Raw genomic sequence first — 19,248 nt, 5'->3', positions numbered from 1 at the left:
CAATCGAGCCTACATACGGAGACTATTTGCGCCAACTATTTACGCGAATCAGTAAATTTCAAGAAACAGCAGGACAAAATCTTCATCAAGCAAAACTTAAATCTAAAGAATATTACGATGCGAAAATAAATCCACAACAGCTTAGTGTGGGAAATAAAGTATTTTTGCTTAAAGAACCCAATAAGGGAAAAATGACTGACCAGTATGAAGGTCCTTATAATATTATTGAAATACTAGAAAATTGTAACGTCATAATAAATAGAAATGGAGCCAAGAAAAAGGTTCATATTAATAAGCTACGGTTATCTAAAATGCAAGTTTCTCTCATAACCACATAAATGATAACACAATAGACATTAAGAATAAAAATCTTCAAAAGTTAGAATCATTATTTCAGCTAGAATAACTAATTAATAATTAATAACAAATTATAATCAGAAAATTAGGGTAGTAGGAAAATTGAGTTAGCAAAATCCCAACATCATCCAAAAATGTTACAGATGACTCTAAAAAGGATGATGACGGCTATTCTCGTCCTGTTGTTCATCAACACCCAGGAAATTAATGGATTAGTAGGTTATGATTGTAGTGGGTCTACCTTAAACATCACCTCGTATTCTCTACTCCAGGTGGGGCAATGTCACATCCCCCTTGTTAAACCCAAATCAACAAATGTCAACATCGAACTTATGCAACTTAACAAATATGGACAAATTACGGTCGTAGAATGTCGATTACAATTAGATCGAACAATTCACCGTTGCGGAATGTTTTCCCATGTAGCAATAGTGCACAATTACCGCAGGGAATATTTCGTTGAGCTGGAACAACACGAATGCCAAAAATTACATGATTCCAACTCACTACAGATATCACACAACATTGTAGTCGATGCACTAGTTAAAAATATCACCAATCTTAGACCAATCACAATAGCCGGTAAAGCCGAAGTTGACGGCACATGTCAAGGAAGCCAGTATAGTGACCCATTTGGGAATTGGGACGAAGTCATTGTCAACGCAATAGCGCGAATCTACTACACTTCATATGTCACCACTGTCGAATTAATATCCAACAAAGTAACCCTTCAATCGGGAGCCAAATGCGATTTTTTGGCGGGGTCTTGTACAAACTCTCTTGGCACTCAGGCCTTTTGGTCAGTCCAGCCTCCAGACGACTGTAAATTCGGAAAATACACAACGCTATATCGAGGATCAGCTACGAAGATCGAATCAGACAACAGTAACCCGACCACTTATTTAGTTACCACTAGAGACTATACTTTCACATTGGAGCAAAGATCTAAGACATTAACCTGTGGCTACCTTTTGATCCAAACTGAATTACCAAAATTATTTATTATGGAAGTTTCTCCGGGAACCACTTTCCCCACAAATAAGATTATCAATACCGATAATGTGGACTTAATGCAATATGTTAACACGAAAATTGTATACCTCGAACACCACCTTAGAACTCAAGTTAGGAAGCTGTATCACTATATTCGTCTCAGTCAATGCGAAGCCCAAAGAACCTCATTAATGAACGCCCTTAGCACAGCGTCATTTGCACCTGATATATTTGCCTATAACCTCATGAAAGGCCCGGGTTATCATGCAATAACAACAGGAGAATTGGTTTCCATTGTCAAATGCACGGCAGTACCAGTCACCCTCAGAAAGAGTGAAAATTGTTACCAAGAAATGCCAGTTACTTACAACAACGAAAGTTACTTTCTAACCGGAATATCGAGAATGTTGATTAGACATGGAACGGTCATTGACTGCCATTCAGCGATACCTACAGTTTATAGAATTGATGGATATTGGTATGCACTGAACCCTGACCCAATGAAAACCCCAACGCCTGCAACCTTTAACCCTTCTCTACCAATAGAATGGGAATATGAAAAAATAGAAAATTTAGCAACTAGTGGAATTTATAGCGAAACAGATATGGAAAAATTACGTGACCGACTATTAACTCGAGCAGAAGCCGCCACTGTAATGAATAATCTTGTCAGCGCCGCCAATGGTAATGAACTGCCAGCCGGAACTATTTCAATGAAACACCTTTTGAGTAGGGAGATGGTAGAGGAAATGACGGAATCAGCAGCTTATAAGACGTGGGAAAAACTCAAAATATTTGGGAATACAGTATCGATTCTTATAGGAATTGTCACTATTATCCACGTGATAATTGGCATTGCTAATGTGTTCATACATGGTTTTACGCTACACGATGCATTCGGATGGAGCTTCCGTATCCTTGGAGCTTTATTTGGAGGACTTACACATTATTTTATATACAGAACACGTCGAAACCAAACGAATAATTTACCAGAAAACATCGAAGCTCAACCTCTTAACACGGAGATGAGAACACACACCCGGAGAACCACGCCATTGAACACTATAACTACAACAAGTGAACTGCCACGAGCCACCCTTCCTAATCCGATTAATCCGCAATTACTATCGCAAGCACGTATAGCTTTAAGTACTGCCCCAACTAACACAAACTAGTAGAAGTATTTGTTAATAACCATTCTACATAGTGCCAATAAATAGAAAAATAGCCACTCAGAAATCAACAGTGGATTCGATGCTGATCAAGGGGAAATATATTATATGTCTTCCTACTCGTCCGAAATCGTGATGGTCCACAACTATCTTGCACGTTTCAACTATCCTGGTTACATTTACCCTCCTGAATAACTAGCAATTGACTTCACAAATCATTAACAGAATCAACATCAACAACAATCAGCATCAGCATTAGCATTATCAGCAGCAGTATCAGCATCAGAATTAGCATCATCAACGATGAACACCCGATCGGCTGATATTTGCGAGAAGATTCGGCAAATGCAGACGACTATTAGCAAGATGCAAGCTGCTACTGATCAGTTGAGCAACACAATGCATAGGTTATTCAAATACCAAAACACCACAGATTCAAAAATTCTCATGGAAAGAACGATGCGAAATCTACGGTTCCACATGATCTTCCTCAGAACCCTACATGAAGAGCTGCAAACACAAATTACAAATTAAAATAGAAACTCAACAATCATAACCTACACGATTCCATTACACGACGGGGAGAAGGCCGAATTTCAATGGGGTTTGGAGTCAATAAATACTTTGGGAGTGACGATCCAAGGGGTCCCCAGGGAAACGGCGGCGAAATAAGATAGAAAAAAAAAAAAAAAATAAATAACTAAATAAATATTATTTTATAGTATTTTATACAGTATTCGAAACTACTCTTTCTATATTTTTTTTATAATTATCACTAGCATTGTATTCAATGAAATAACCTACATATATATGTATACATATATAGATATAGATTTTTTTTATTTTTCATTCATATGTGCATAAAATCATAATGTCCATATACATTTTTTTTTTATTGGGAGATAATCCCGTACCGAATGTACTCTCAATGCTTTATATCGAGTCAAACATTCATAATCAACATTTGTAGACATTAAAACAAAAACATAACAGAGGTCATTAATATAAATCATGACATATTTAATATCTACACTGTGCGACATTTATTAATTCCTTCAGCATAACAATCAGTAAACCAAAAATTGGACATACATCATAATTTTTGGCAAACTAAGGCTAGGGGAAAAATAACGCGCTTTCAACCAAACTTTTGATTCCAAACGGTATCAAGAATGAAAATAGTTTAGTCAAAAAACATTAGACAAAGTAGATAATAACAGAGCACGCAACATTACCATGCTGCACTTAATATTTTAGACACATAATTTTTTTTTTTCTTTTCCCGACTTTTGCTGTCCGCATCCCTTTTATATAATCTAGGTGAAGGTAGCACTAATCTGCACGAGCACGTATTTGCAATGCACTGAATGCAAAATATAGAGTTATAAATGGAACGAAACGTTTTTTCTTCCGTAAATAAAGAAATAAACGTCTCATATCATTCCAGAATCAGGAATGGACAGACACACGAATGAGCGCCCTCGTATGATTAGGATATGGAGACACCCCAATAAAGAAATCTTAGAGGCGAGGAAAAGGAAACACCGAATATTAATTATCGCGAGACAATTGCAAAAGAAAGTAGAAAAAATGCATAAATTATTAGATGTATTTAAACAATATTGCGAAGCGAAAATCGACGAAATAGAAAATACCGATAGTCACGAAGAATTGGAGGAGATTTCGGCGGACGAAATAGATACAGATAATGATAGCAGATAAAGGTAGGATATTCTTTCTATTACTTCAGGCTTAACTTGAGAAAATGAGAGAAACTTGCAAAATAAAAATAAAAAAATAATACTAAACTTAACTATTCATAATGGCTACTAACGCTTGAATTATAACGGTAAAAGAACGCCGACGGAATGACACAGATCCCGTTAAATAGCCTCACTAAATAAATAATAAAAATTATAATATTCATATACATATGCATATGTATATACATGTATGTATATGCATAACATTAGAATCATACTCATGAAGTAACAATACTGTGGGCTGGCATGAGTTCGAGTATCGATTGTCACCTTTGCGATAACCTGAAAACAAGTGAAGAAATAAGTAGAATATATAATAAAATACTGTAACGATAGGCCACTGACGAGTAGTATGTAAAATTATGAATTGAAGTGTAAGATTTAGAATAAGCCTGAAATTCCTTCAGCATGAATGAGCTGAAACATGCAACGCCCTACAGTTGCGGCTTAAGGTTCCGAATATTGGCACCTAATTCTTCAGGATATCAGGGATCGAACTTGATGTTCTGCGGACCTTCGGCCTGAAAAGAAAAGAAGAAAAGAAAACAACAACGACGAACAAAACACAATCCTATTTTGCTTTCCTTACCTGCTCCCCTATATCCTTCTTCCGACCTCTTGATACTCGAAAATCAATTCGAACTATCGCTGAAAAGATGCTCACGTCATGTTCTCACTCAGAAAATACCGCGTACACTTGGAAAAGGACGAAGAAAATGAAAACAAAATATTTAAAAGAGAGGTCACAATCTTGCTGACCAACACTAAACAACAGATATTCAAAATACCTTACATGCGTAAACCAAGCATTCTACACGATCGTGACGACGATGGGAAGTTCCACAGGATAATGGAGACTACAACGGAGCGAGCATGCAGTAGAAGTACTCTCTACAGTGCAAAGCAGCATAACCATCATCATACTGGAAATGGGAGCCCAAGATATCCAAGTCAAGCAATAATTCAAAATCAATGAAAACGAATACCGGAATCCAACCTCCGCTACTAACAAGAAGTACGAATGCAAGATATGAGTGGAGAACGAGAACAAATCGCAGAAAATTGAATACCAAAATTGAACAGCATACAGATAGACCTGTCACAGCACCATTGGATGAACGAAACCTTCCTTACCATATGAAAGTCCCCATACCTTTCTAATAATCCTAGCCAAAGAAAACAACAAATGTACGTACTATGACCAGACTTCGGCAGTTGATCCGCAGGCATTAGTCGATCCATGATACCAAAACGGACAACAGAACAGCAAGGAGCTAAGGATACCGAAGAACACGAGCGGAACAGGATCAGAAGATTATTATTTTACTACACTGTATCTCTTATTATGATATATCATGTTCAATTACATTAAAGTCCAATACTTAAGATCTATGGGTACCTCGCAAACGTGACAATACGTAATTTAACTATACGAAAGTGACTTGGACCACTTAACACTACGCTTAAGCCTATAATAATTTAAAAATCAAATAATCAAACATATATTGGGCAAAAATATTTCATGAAATTTAAATATTCTATATCTATCTATATATGTTCACTGCAAGCAATACCTGGGTTTACTCAATTGGGAAGTAACCACTTATAAGCACCTCCCTTTTTCGCAATAATACCTACACGAATATATATCTAAATTAAACCTACGATTACAGAATACATAAAATGGATCCATCAATCCGATACAGGACGTTACGAGCGTCCTTAATACTGAATTATCCTGTTAGTCTGAGGAATCAAATATATAATAAACTTACTACGTATTCCACAAAAATCGCAGACTGCAGAAAAGCAAGGGAAAAACCGGCAGCGCTTAACAATTTAACAGAAAATCTCGAAGAAATACTCAAACCACTACACATCGCTGTCATACAAGGAGTACTATTTGGCAACATGCACTTTATAAAATTGGACACGAATCCTCAAATCATGAAATTTTACATGAATGACGAATACGATTGGCGCAAGGAAGCCAAACTGTGTCGACAAATAATTAAAACATTTAAAAGACTACTGAAATGAAGAAAAAACTAGGAACATTAAATACGTGAAGTGGGATTGCAAAACTCAGTGCAACAAATAATTAGAGATTAAATAGTGAAATACTTGAATCGAATAGTTAAAATCAATCAAATACTGTCAAACATGCAACGCTTAGATAAAAATAAATTATAATATGTTTAATTGAATTTCAGTGGGTTAGGAGCTTATCCTTTCGAGCTAATGTACCGGAGAATCCCCTGATAGAGTTCATAACGATAAAATATGTAAAAACCACAAAACTATGGAATAAGGACCGTGATTGGTTGATTTTTCACAAAAAAAAAAAAGACGAAACTATAATAGACTTTTACAGTTGCTTTTGTCGCTAAAACAGACAAAAGCAACTGCACTCACCATTGTCATGTTACGTATTCACATACGTTTTCTATGAATGATATCCCCTTGAAGCAATTGCAAAATATAAAGGATGAAATCAATCAAATATAAATACTAAATACCGCTATAAATTACTGATCATATATTTCAACCAGAGGTCATGTAACAAAACATTCTTAGATGAATGACCAAAAGGATTCTATATATAAATAAGAATAAAGAAATGAAAAGATAGAAACATTGACGGAGGACGGAACAGTATTTCTCCCTCTGACGTCGCAAGCCGATGACCTTTAATACAATCATTGCACAGAATAAATAAATGATTACTTAAAATAAAAATAATTCGGGACCATGAAGGAGCCCACATACCAATGATTAAAAAGAAACTCAGCTTTGCGACGTTAGAACAGGGTTAAACCGCGAGGACGAGTAACGCACCCTCTCAAAAATGACGAAATCTTGGAAATTTCCACGTATATATTGATACGAGTCAATCTAAGAATGATGTGACTCCGATTGAAATAAATGAAAAGACAAACGAAGAATGAAATACAAAAGAGAAATCATAATTCTGAAAAATAGAAGCAATTGCAAAGTATAAATACCGCTATAAATAACTGATCATATATATCAACCAGAGGTCATGTAACGAAACATTCTTAGATGAATGACCAAAAGGATTCTATATATAAATAAAAATAAAGAAATGAAAAGATAGAAACATTGACGGAGGACGGAACAGTATTTCTCCCTCTGACGTCGCAAGCCGATGACCTTTAATACAATCATTGCACAGAATAAATAAATGATTACTTAAAATAAAAATAATTCGGGACCATACAGGAGCCCACATACCAATGATTAAAAGAAACTCAGCTTTGGGACGTTAGAACAGGGTTAAACCGCGAGGACGAGTAACGCACCCTCTCAAAAATGACGAAATCTTGGAAATTTCCACGTATATATTGATACGAGTCAATCTAAGAATGATATGACTCCGATTGAAATAAATGAAAAGAAAAACGAATAATTTAAATACAAAAGAGAAATCATAATTCAGAAAAATAGATAAATTCGACTGTTGCATCAAAAAGGATGCATGAAAAGTCAAGAAATAACGTAAACTAAATATTCCATAAGACAATGGCCATGAAAAGTTATGAAAAAATAGAATTTGTTAATAAACAATTAACAAACATTTATAACAACAAAATGCAAATCAGTGGAAAAGAAAGAACGATCACCGGGGTAAGCACCCACCAAAAATCTTTTCTTAATCTTCATAAACAGTTGAGATATTTATTTTTGAAGTTTCATACAGACACATACAAGCCCATGTATCCGTGTGTCCACAAAACTTTGGAAAATTCTAGCGTACGCATTATTGATGATGGAGAAATGGTTTCCATACAAAAGGGACTCCATATTCTGAAAACTATTTATTTCACTCATAAAAATAATAAAATTTATTAACAAATATAATTGTTGTAAACAAAATATACATGAAATATTCTACGAACAATTCACAAAAATCGTAAAAGGAAGTTCTGTAGATCCTAAATATGTATTTCAAAAATCTCTTCTTAATCTTCATAAATAGTGAAGATATTCATTTTTAAACTTTTACACACACCCACACATACAAACCCATGTATCGGTGTGTCCACAAAAACTTTGGAAAATTCTAGCGTCCGCATTATTGACGATAGAGAAATGGTTTCCAGACAAAAAAGGACTCCATATATTGAAAACTATTTATTCCATTCATAAAAATGATAAAAATTATTAACAAATATAATTGTTGTAAACAAAACGTACATGAAAAATCCTGTAAACAATTCAGAAAAATCGTAAAAGGAAGTTCAGTAGATCCTTGATATGTAACAAAAAAATCTTTTCTTAATCTTCATAAACAGTGAAGATATTGATTTTTAAATAATTCACACTATACACACACACTCAAATCCTTGTATCGGTGTATGCAAATAAAGTTCGAGAATTGATAGCGCTTTCCCTATGGGACATATGCAAAAACATCCCATATAGAAACTATGGCATAAATTGTGAACTACAAAAATATGTAATAGAAAATTGTAAAAGTCAATAGACAAAACTGAATGTCTATTGACATGTCATTAGGAATTACCCCTAAAAAAATCTAAAATTGGCGAAATTAGCGCATTTAAATAACAAGAACAAGAATATGAAAGAAAATTAAACAAAACTCAACAATTTAAACATGTCAATTTTGATAAATTAGCGATCTTAATTGTAAATGTTAATAACCACGAAATTAATGAACGAATTTCTACCGAAAAATCCATAAAAATAGTCCACTGAATCCTCTAACGACTGAGCCATTGATTAGATTTTTCACGTTATAAACAACGCCATTAGAAGTTAATAAACATTTTTCAAGGTCAAGTCAATATCTCCGAAAGTTGTATAGTTAAGAAAAGGAAAATTTATGGAAAAATGCTATAAAATGTGGACATTTGAATGGATGAATAATTGTTCCTGATTACTGAAAAATACTATTGTTATATACAATTGAAATGATATAAAAAATTGTCAAAAAAGTTTTAATACTAGGATCGTATTTCTAGACCAAAAATAGGGTCAAAAACGAATTTTGTCAAATTTGTCAAGAGACAATGTCAATAGACAAAAATTGCTTATAGTAGTACCATGAGGATGCCAAAAGGATCCATTTAAGCTATAGTGAAAATCACGTTCAAAAATTAATTTTAAAACAGAAAAATCATTGTCAAAATATCAGAAATAATTTTTAAGAATTAAAAATGTAAAAATGAAAAATGTAATAAGGCATAAGAGAATGTCACAGCATTAGATGAGACTACACACAGAACATATGAATACGCATCACGCGCCATCCCTACTCTCAGTCAAGTGGAGTTGCACGTTAAACGAAGCATCCCCACCATCCCTACTACTGGATAGCGTGCGCCAACGATCGACGCGGTGAATAATCGGTCAGAGTAGTCTCAGTGCCGCAGAAAAACGGCAGTTCAACTTCAACATCACCCAGCAGCAGTCATCTCTCCGAAGAGCTCCGGGAACATTAAATCGACTAAGTTCCAAATTATTTTTGGACTTAGAAAATATTTCGTGAGTTGTGGACTTGGAAAAATTTCGTGAGTTATGAACTTAGAATAATTTTGCCTTCTGCACTCTTGAACTTAGAATAATTTGGCCTTCTGCACTCTTGAACTTAGAATAATTTGGCCTTCTGCACCGTTGAATTTATGATAATTTTGCTGTCTGCACTGTTGAACTCACAATTATTTTACCTTTCGCATTTTTCGACATAAGATTCATTTACATGAAATATTTTTCTAAAGCCACCATTCACTTTAATTATTAAATTTAAACATGTCAAGTCTCAAACAAGTAAAGAATTTGTGGTGAATAAAAAAGAAGTGATACCAAGTGTTGTGAAAAAGTGTTAACTTCCCCATCACACAAATCATACCGAGAAATTTTGCCGAGGCGACCCAAGACGCTCGTTTAAGAACGGTGGCTTGCGAACCCCACGAGAATTTATCGGTTGACTTACGTGAAAAATCACTCTTGAATAGAATTAATTGATAAATTTTGCCGAGGCGACCCAAGACGCTCGTTTAAATAACGGTGCCTTGCGAACCCCACGAGAATTTAACAATTGAATCTTTCATTGCATAATTTTTTATAGAATTAATTGATAAATTTTGCCGAGGCGACCCAAGATGCTCGTTTACGAACGGTCTCTTGCGAACCCCACGAGAATTTAACAATTAACTCTTTCATTCCAAATCTTCAGTAAAATTAATTGATAAATTTTGCCGAGGCGACCCAAGATGCTCGTTTACGAACGGTCTCTTGCGAACCCCACGAGAATTTAACAATTAAATTATGTAATCTAAAACAAACCGCACTCTCTTAGTGAAGTGAACCAACGATTAAAAATACAGTTTTCGTTCGATATATATATATTTATTAATTTTGTTTCTCTCGGAAATCCAGAAAAGAAAACGTCAATAAGTGAAATAACAAAAAAAAAACTTTATTCAAAAAGACTACGGAAAACGTATCATCCATCCAGCCAAGCAGCCGTCCAGATAGCGACCCAAAGGACTAATTATAAAAGAAATAACGAAAGTGAGTAACATGAGGAAAACATTTATTCTTTCTACCCGGATGTCGTTTGATATTCCAAAAAGGGAAAGTTTAACCACTATTTACGGTTTTTCGGTAAATTCTCAACGTTAAAATAAATCAATCTAGCATGTCCTTCTTAAAATCGGCAAGTCAAATTTTAATCGGCTACCGCTCGACGGTTAAAAATTGTTATTTCGGCTTCCCTAAATTACTAAGATCAAAAACGGAAGGACAATATTGAAACAATGACACCAACTGAGATTTTATTTCTTCTAATAACACCAAATTCACCGGAAATACGTAACAGTTCGATATGATGGCATATAACTTGAGTACACATTGTCGTAGGCCGATGAAACCGCGTGCAATAGCTTCGTCTCGTCGAACTACACCAGTGCAATGCGCCAAGTTTGCGTTTGAACGATTTGTCTTCGAGAAAAAGTCGATTATACATATGCGTGTTTACGACATCGTGGGAATCACTTTTTTTTGGCTGCACCTAGACAAAATCTGGCATCATATTCGGTTTCAGCACGCCGAATAACCAAGGAAACTGATGCAACATCGTTTTCTTCGCGACCACAGCTCACGAAAAACTCAAAAGTTGATATTCGGGTTCGATATGATGGCATATAACTTGAGTACACATTGTCGTACGCCGATGAAACCGCGTGCAATAGCTCCGTCTCGTCGAACTACACGAGTGCAATGCGCCAAGTTTGCGTTTGAACGATTTGTCTTCGAGAAAAAGTCGATTATACATATGCGTGTTTACGACATCGTGGGAATCACTTTTTTTTGGCTGCACCTAGACAAAATCTGGCATCATATTCGGTTTCAGCACGCCGAATAACCAAGGAAACTGATGCAACATCGTTTTCTTCGCGACCACAGCTCACGAAAAACTCAATCTGTTACGTATTCACATACGTTTTCTATGAATGATATCCCCTTGAAGCAATTGCAAAATATAAAGGATGAAATCAATCAAATATAAATACTAAATACCGCTATAAATTACTGATCATATATTTCAACCAGAGGTCATGTAACAAAACATTCTTAGATGAATGACCAAAAGGATTCTATATATAAATAAGAATAAAGAAATGAAAAGATAGAAACATTGACGGAGGACGGAACAGTATTTCTCCCTCTGACGTCGCAAGCCGATGACCTTTAATACAATCATTGCACAGAATAAATAAATGATTACTTAAAATAAAAATAATTCGGGACCATGAAGGAGCCCACATACCAATGATTAGAAAGAAACTCAGCTTTGCGACGTTAGAACAGGGTTAAACCGCGAGGACGAGTAACGCACCCTCTCAAAAATGACGAAATCTTGGAAATTTCCACGTATATATTGATACGAGTCAATCTAAGAATGATGTGACTCCGATTGAAATAAATGAAAAGACAAACGAAGAATGAAATACAAAAGAGAAATCATAATTCTGAAAAATAGAAGCAATTGCAAAGTATAAATACCGCTATAAATAACTGATCATATATATCAACCAGAGGTCATGTAACGAAACATTCTTAGATGAATGACCAAAAGGATTCTATATATAAATAAAAATAAAGAAATGAAAAGATAGAAACATTGACGGAGGACGGAACAGTATTTCTCCCTCTGACGTCGCAAGCCGATGACCTTTAATACAATCATTGCACAGAATAAATAAATGATTACTTAAAATAAAAATAATTCGGGACCATACAGGAGCCCACATACCAATGATTAAAAGAAACTCAGCTTTGGGACGTTAGAACAGGGTTAAACCGCGAGGACGAGTAACGCACCCTCTCAAAAATGACGAAATCTTGGAAATTTCCACGTATATATTGATACGAGTCAATCTAAGAATGATATGACTCCGATTGAAATAAATGAAAAGAAAAACGAATAATTTAAATACAAAAGAGAAATCATAATTCAGAAAAATAGATAAATTCGACTGTTGCATCAAAAAGGATGCATGAAAAGTCAAGAAATAACGTAAACTAAATATTCCATAAGACAATGGCCATGAAAAGTTATGAAAAAATAGAATTTGTTAATAAACAATTAACAAACATTTATAACAACAAAATGCAAATCAGTGGAAAAGAAAGAACGATCACCGGGGTAAGCACCCACCAAAAATCTTTTCTTAATCTTCATAAACAGTTGAGATATTTATTTTTGAAGTTTCATACAGACACATACAAGCCCATGTATCCGTGTGTCCACAAAACTTTGGAAAATTCTAGCGTACGCATTATTGATGATGGAGAAATGGTTTCCATACAAAAGGGACTCCATATTCTGAAAACTATTTATTTCACTCATAAAAATAATAAAATTTATTAACAAATATAATTGTTGTAAACAAAATATACATGAAATATTCTACGAACAATTCACAAAAATCGTAAAAGGAAGTTCTGTAGATCCTAAATATGTATTTCAAAAATCTCTTCTTAATCTTCATAAATAGTGAAGATATTCATTTTTAAACTTTTACACACACCCACACATACAAACCCATGTATCGGTGTGTCCACAAAAACTTTGGAAAATTCTAGCGTCCGCATTATTGACGATAGAGAAATGGTTTCCAGACAAAAAAGGACTCCATATATTGAAAACTATTTATTCCATTCATAAAAATGATAAAAATTATTAACAAATATAATTGTTGTAAACAAAACGTACATGAAAAATCCTGTAAACAATTCAGAAAAATCGTAAAAGGAAGTTCAGTAGATCCTTGATATGTAACAAAAAAAATCTTTTCTTAATCTTCATAAACAGTGAAGATATTGATTTTTAAATAATTCACACTATACACACACACTCAAATCCTTGTATCGGTGTATGCAAATAAAGTTCGAGAATTGATAGCGCTTTCCCTATGGGACATATGCAAAAACATCCCATATAGAAACTACGGCATAAATTGTGAACTACAAAAATATGTAATAAAAAATTGTAAAAGTCAATAGACAAAACTGAATGTCTATTGACATGTCATTAAGAATTACCCCTAAAAAATCTAAAATTGGCGAAATTAGTGCATTTAAATAACAAGAACAAGAATATGAAAGAAAATTAAACAAAACTCAACAATTTAAACATGTCAATTTTGATAAATTAGCGATCTTAATTGTAAATGTTAATAACCACGAAATTAATGAACGAATTGCTACCGAAAAATCCATAAAAATAGTCCACTGAATCCTCTAACGACTGAGCCATTGATTAGATTTTTCACGTTATAAACAACGCCATTAAAAGTTAATAAACATTTTTCAAGGTCAAGTCAATATCTCCGAAAGTTGTATAGTTAAGAAAATGAAAATTTATGGAAAAATGCTATAAAATGTGGACATTTGAATGGATGAATAATTGTTCCTGATTACTGAAAAATACTATTGTTATTAACAATTGAAATGTTATAAAAAATTGTCAAAAAAGTTTTAATACTAGAATCGTATTTCTAGACCAAAAATAGGGTCAAAAACGAATTTTGTCAAATTTGTCAAGAGACAATGTCAATAGACAAAAATTGCTTATAGTAGTACCATGAGGATGCCAAAAGGATCCATTTAAGCTATAGTGAAAATCACGTTCAAAAATTAATTTTAAAACAGAAAAATCATTGTCAAAATATCAGAAATAATTTTTAAGAATTAAAAATGTAAAAATGAAAAATGTAATAAGGCATAAGAGAATGTCACAGCATTAGATGAGACTACACACAGAACATATGAATACGCATCACGCGCCATCCCTACTCTCAGTCAAGTGGAGTTGCACGTTAAACGAAGCATCCCCACCATCCCTACTACTGGATAGCGTGCGCCAACGATCGACGCGGTGAATAATCGGTCAGAGTAGTCTCAGTGCCGCAGAGAAACGGCAGTTCAACTTCAACATCAGCCAGCAGCAGTCATCTCTCCGAAGAGCTCCGGGAACATTAAATCGACTAAGTTCCAAATTATTTTTGGACTTAGAAAATATTTCGTGAGTTGTGGACTTGGAAAAATTTCGTGAGTTATGAACTTAGAATAATTTTGCCTTCTGCACTCTTGAACTTAGAATAATTTGGCCTTCTGCACTCTTGAACTTAGAATAATTTGGCCTTCTGCACCGTTGAATTTATGATAATTTTGCTGTCTGCACTGTTGAACTCACAATTATTTTACCTTTCGCATTTTTCGACATAAGATTCATTTACATGAAATATTTTTCTAAAGCCACCATTCACTTTAATTATTAAATTTAAACATGTCAAGTCTCAAACAAGTAAAGAATTTGTGGTGAATAAAAAAGAAGTGATACCAAGTGTTGTGAAAAAGTGTTAACTTCCCCATCACACAAATCATACCGAGAAATTTTGCCGAGGCGACCCAAGACGCTCGTTTAAGAACGGTGGCTTGCGAACCCCACGAGAATTTATCGGTTGACTTACGTGAAAAATCACTCTTGAATAGAATTAATTGATAAATTTTGCCGAGGCGACCCAAGACGCTCGTTTAAATAACGGTGCCTTGCGAACCCCACGAGAATTTAACAATTGAATCTTTCATTGCATAATTTTTTATAGAATTAATTGATAAATTTTGCCGAGGCGACCCAAGATGCTCGTTTACGAACGGTCTCTTGCGAACCCCACGAGAATTTAACAATTAACTCTTTCATTCCAAATCTTCAGTAAAATTAATTGATAAATTTTGCCGAGGCGACCCAAGATGCTCGTTTACGAACGGTCTCTTGCGAACCCCACGAGAATTTAACAATTAAATAATGTAATCTAAAAACAAACCGCACTCTTAGTGAAGTGAACCAACGATTAAAAATACAGTTTTCGTTCGATATATATATATTTATTAATTTTGTTTCTCTCGGAAATCCAGAAAAGAAAACGTCAATAAGTGAAATCAAAAAAAAAACTTTATTCAAAAAGACTACAGAAAACGTATCATCCATCCAGCCAAGCAGCCGTCCAGACAGCGACCCAAAGGACTAATTATAAAAGAAACAACGAAAGTGAGTAACGTGAGGAAAACATTTATTCTTTCTACCCGGATGTCGTTTGATATTCCAAAAAAGGAAAGTTTAACCACTATTTACGGTTTTCGGTAAATTCTCAACGTTAAAATAAATCAATCTAGCATGTCCTTCTTAAAATCGGCAAGTCAAATTTTAATCGGCTACCGCTCGACGGTTAAAAATTGTTATTTCGGCTTCCCTAAATTACTAAGATCAAAAACGGAAGGACAATATTGAAACAATGACACCAACTGAGATTTTATTTCTTTTAATAACACCAAATTCACCGGAAATACGTAACAAAAATGGTGCTAAGTGTGGGGTTTTTCTCAGTCACTTTTTCGTTTTTTTTTATTGCATTAGTTGGCTGGTCGCACACGTAATTTTAATCTAATGAATTTTAGCACTTTTAACGCCTATCATCCTAGAAGATACGATATACTGACCAATGTTCGTTTTTCGTTTCATCCTTCATTTTATTTTACTCGAGTTTTTTTTTGTTCTGAAAGAAAAAAAGTAAATCTCAAAAATTAATCGATTAATTCAACTCGTTACCATATATATATTCATACAGATTCATTGTTTTTTTTTTGATTTTTGAAATACATTAACAAAATTTATATATATAGATATCAATACTTGCATCAATCAAAATGGATAATTACGAAACGAATGTGGGTGAGATACCAGAGCAATTAGAAGAAGCCCGCGAGCTTAATCAACAACTCTTGGAAAGATTGAAATTAATCGAAGAACAGGCCCAAATAATTAAAGACCTACAAGCTTCAGTAAAACAATTGAAAGAATGTCAAACGCAGACTAGTAATTCTCCGTCGGAAGGAGACTTTGAACGACCCAATATTTCAAATCAAAATTATTTGGCAACTAACGTAATTCTGGATGAGATGGCTACCCTTAAGAATGACATAGATTTATTGAAAAATAAAACTGCACAATCACAACCCAGCAATACACCTATCAATGCGCACTACATTCCGAGTAGAATCACAGTTAAAGATGCACTCTCGTATATACCTTCTTTTGACGGTTACAATATAACAGTTACACAATTTATGAGAGCTTGCAATCGTGCATGCTCTATGCTCGACCAGTCTACCGTTCCCATGTTTTTAGCACTTGTTCGTCAGAAATTTAAAGGACGTGCACGAATAACCTTAGAAAATTTGGAATATCAAACACCTCTGGAACTTGAAACTAATTTACGCAACTTTTTTGATCCTTATAAAACTGCAAATGAATTGAAAGCAGCGCTTGAGAATGTTTGCAAGAAATCGCAAGAGCATGTTGTAGATTACATTAACCACGTTAAAAGCCTCTATTCTGATGTAATTAAAACTGAAACGCTTGAAAGAGAATATTTAACAGTAGAAGATGTCACTAAACTTGAAAAAGATACTATTAGAGCCTTTCTGAATGGTCTTCCACCTTCGCTTCGTATCCAATGCTTATCTAAACCCCATACGACTCTAGATGAAACATTTAAAAATACAATCGAAGTGTATAAAATCCACGAACGCGACATGACTCGATTTCACGAGCCCCAAAATTTTATTGGCACAACTCAAACTAACTCACACAGCTCTGGAGTTAATGCAAACATTCCACAAGAGGACAACCGCGTTTTCAATCGACGGGACAACGAAACTTCACATCGAAACGGGTTCAGCAAAACACCACAAGGGTTTAGTAACTCAAAAGCAATATCTCAAAATAGATATCACAATAATCATCCCAGGAATTTCAGCAACCCAGGTTCATGGAATAATCATCGCTTTTCTGCAAATCGAAACAATTTTAGTTCCTTTAATAATACTGGTACTCAAAATTATTCAAGTAATAGCAATTTTGGGCAGGAAAACGGCAATAAACCAAGCTATATACCGGGAGTTTTTTGTGAATTATGTCGATCGCCAGGGCATAACTTGAGTAACTGTAGAAAGTTAGCTTACATGAACAGACAAAAAGAAATGAATTCAAAAAATGGCCAACTCCCCGAACAGAATATTGGCGGGTTTACGGGGAGCAATCCGAATCAAATCCCGTCACTATCTCAAAACCCGTGCAACCAATCGAGCGAAAATCAAATCCAACCGAATTTCCCCTCGACTTCGGGAACAACCACGGGAACTCAATAAAACGCGATTGCACACTACGAAGTTCTAAATTAAATATTCAGGACACTTTGAAAAGCGCAATTAATAGTAATATAAATATTTCCGGAGCGGATCTAGCGAAAATCCCGATCAAAACCATAGAAGAATTATACGTCGATCAAAGAGCACGAACAATTAATGCCATCAAAACACATGAAGGGCTTAGGGCGTTATGGGAACAAAAACCATCATTAATGCGGTACGGACTCGGATATCATGAAGAATTGAGACAGAAATCCCGGGGGTTAAAAAAAGTACAGGACTCAGTTAATAATAATCAATTCGAAAAAAATAATTCAGAGACGAACGTTAACATTAATTGTATACCTGACGAACCGATTAATGCGATAGTTTCCCCAGTAGAATCAGAGATTAAAATTTCCACAGAAAATACAAAAATAAATTCCGATTGTTCCATTAACACCACTGCGCGGCGCGCGTCTGAACAACTATCTAACGCTAATGAATCCGTAGCTACAAATCCTCCCAATCGAACACATACGGAATCAAATAACCCTAAAACATCATCAATTGAAACTAGCGATGTCCATCATCTAAAAGAAGCACAATTAGACACGGAAAAATCAATTGAAAATCTCAGATTAACCGCGCCCGTAAAACCCAATGGATCTAGTGAGAGGACTACTGCAGAAAAACTTCTCGATTCGAAAGGACAGACAGAATTAAAGCCTTATTCTCGTATTGCTCACGTGCAAATTGGAAAAACAAAGATCGCGTCCGTTACATTATACTCATCACAATTAAAATTACCAACGGTGATGATGATCGATAGTGGTGCGGAAGTCAATTTAATTAAAATCAGCGCTCTTAATTTTCACGCCCCAATGAATAACAAAGACATTATTGAGCTTCACGGTATTACTGACAATTTTATTAAAACCCTTGGAACCGTTTTAATTAACATTGATAACTATTCCATAAAATTTCATGTAGTGAGCGACAATCTTCCTATAATTCAGGCCGGAATTATTGGCGCAGAATTTTTCCATGAGTTCAGAGCCACTCTTTCGTATGAATCTAAAACTTTTTCTTTCCATAATGTAGTGATGGAAATAACTTACGACGACTATCAAACAATTCCTAAAAATTCTTCCTGTGCATTTACAGTTCAATTAACCAAAGATTCACCCACGGTTGGCCTTATCTCGGATATTTACATTGCA

The 19,248-nt window shown here is 34.7% G+C and overlaps 1 protein-coding gene across 1 annotated transcript; it reads left to right on the top strand.

Moving 5' to 3' along the window:
* Window positions 1-10,739: 10,739 nt before the first annotated feature.
* Window positions 10,740-19,224, top strand: LOC135172369 (uncharacterized). Its single transcript, XM_064138483.1, has 3 exons — window positions 10,740-10,843; window positions 11,376-14,861; window positions 15,755-19,224. The coding sequence occupies exon 3, from the start codon at window positions 16,544-16,546 to the stop codon at window positions 18,044-18,046; it is 1,503 nt and encodes a 500-aa protein (XP_063994553.1). The 5' UTR covers window positions 10,740-10,843; window positions 11,376-14,861; window positions 15,755-16,543; the 3' UTR covers window positions 18,047-19,224.
* The last annotated feature ends 24 nt before the right edge of the window (window positions 19,225-19,248 follow it).

The sequence above is a fragment of the Diachasmimorpha longicaudata genome, unplaced genomic scaffold (assembly GCF_034640455.1).
Source record: "Diachasmimorpha longicaudata isolate KC_UGA_2023 unplaced genomic scaffold, iyDiaLong2 ctg00000265.1, whole genome shotgun sequence".
Taxonomy (NCBI): domain Eukaryota; kingdom Metazoa; phylum Arthropoda; class Insecta; order Hymenoptera; family Braconidae; genus Diachasmimorpha; species Diachasmimorpha longicaudata.
This window is presented reverse-complemented; position numbering and strand designations above follow the sequence as displayed.

What these genes read in the sequence shown, in the direction of transcription:
- LOC135172369 (XM_064138483.1), top strand. Translation starts at nt 16,544, where the DNA reads ATGGATAATTACGAAACGAATGTGGGTGAGATACCAGAGCAATTAGAA.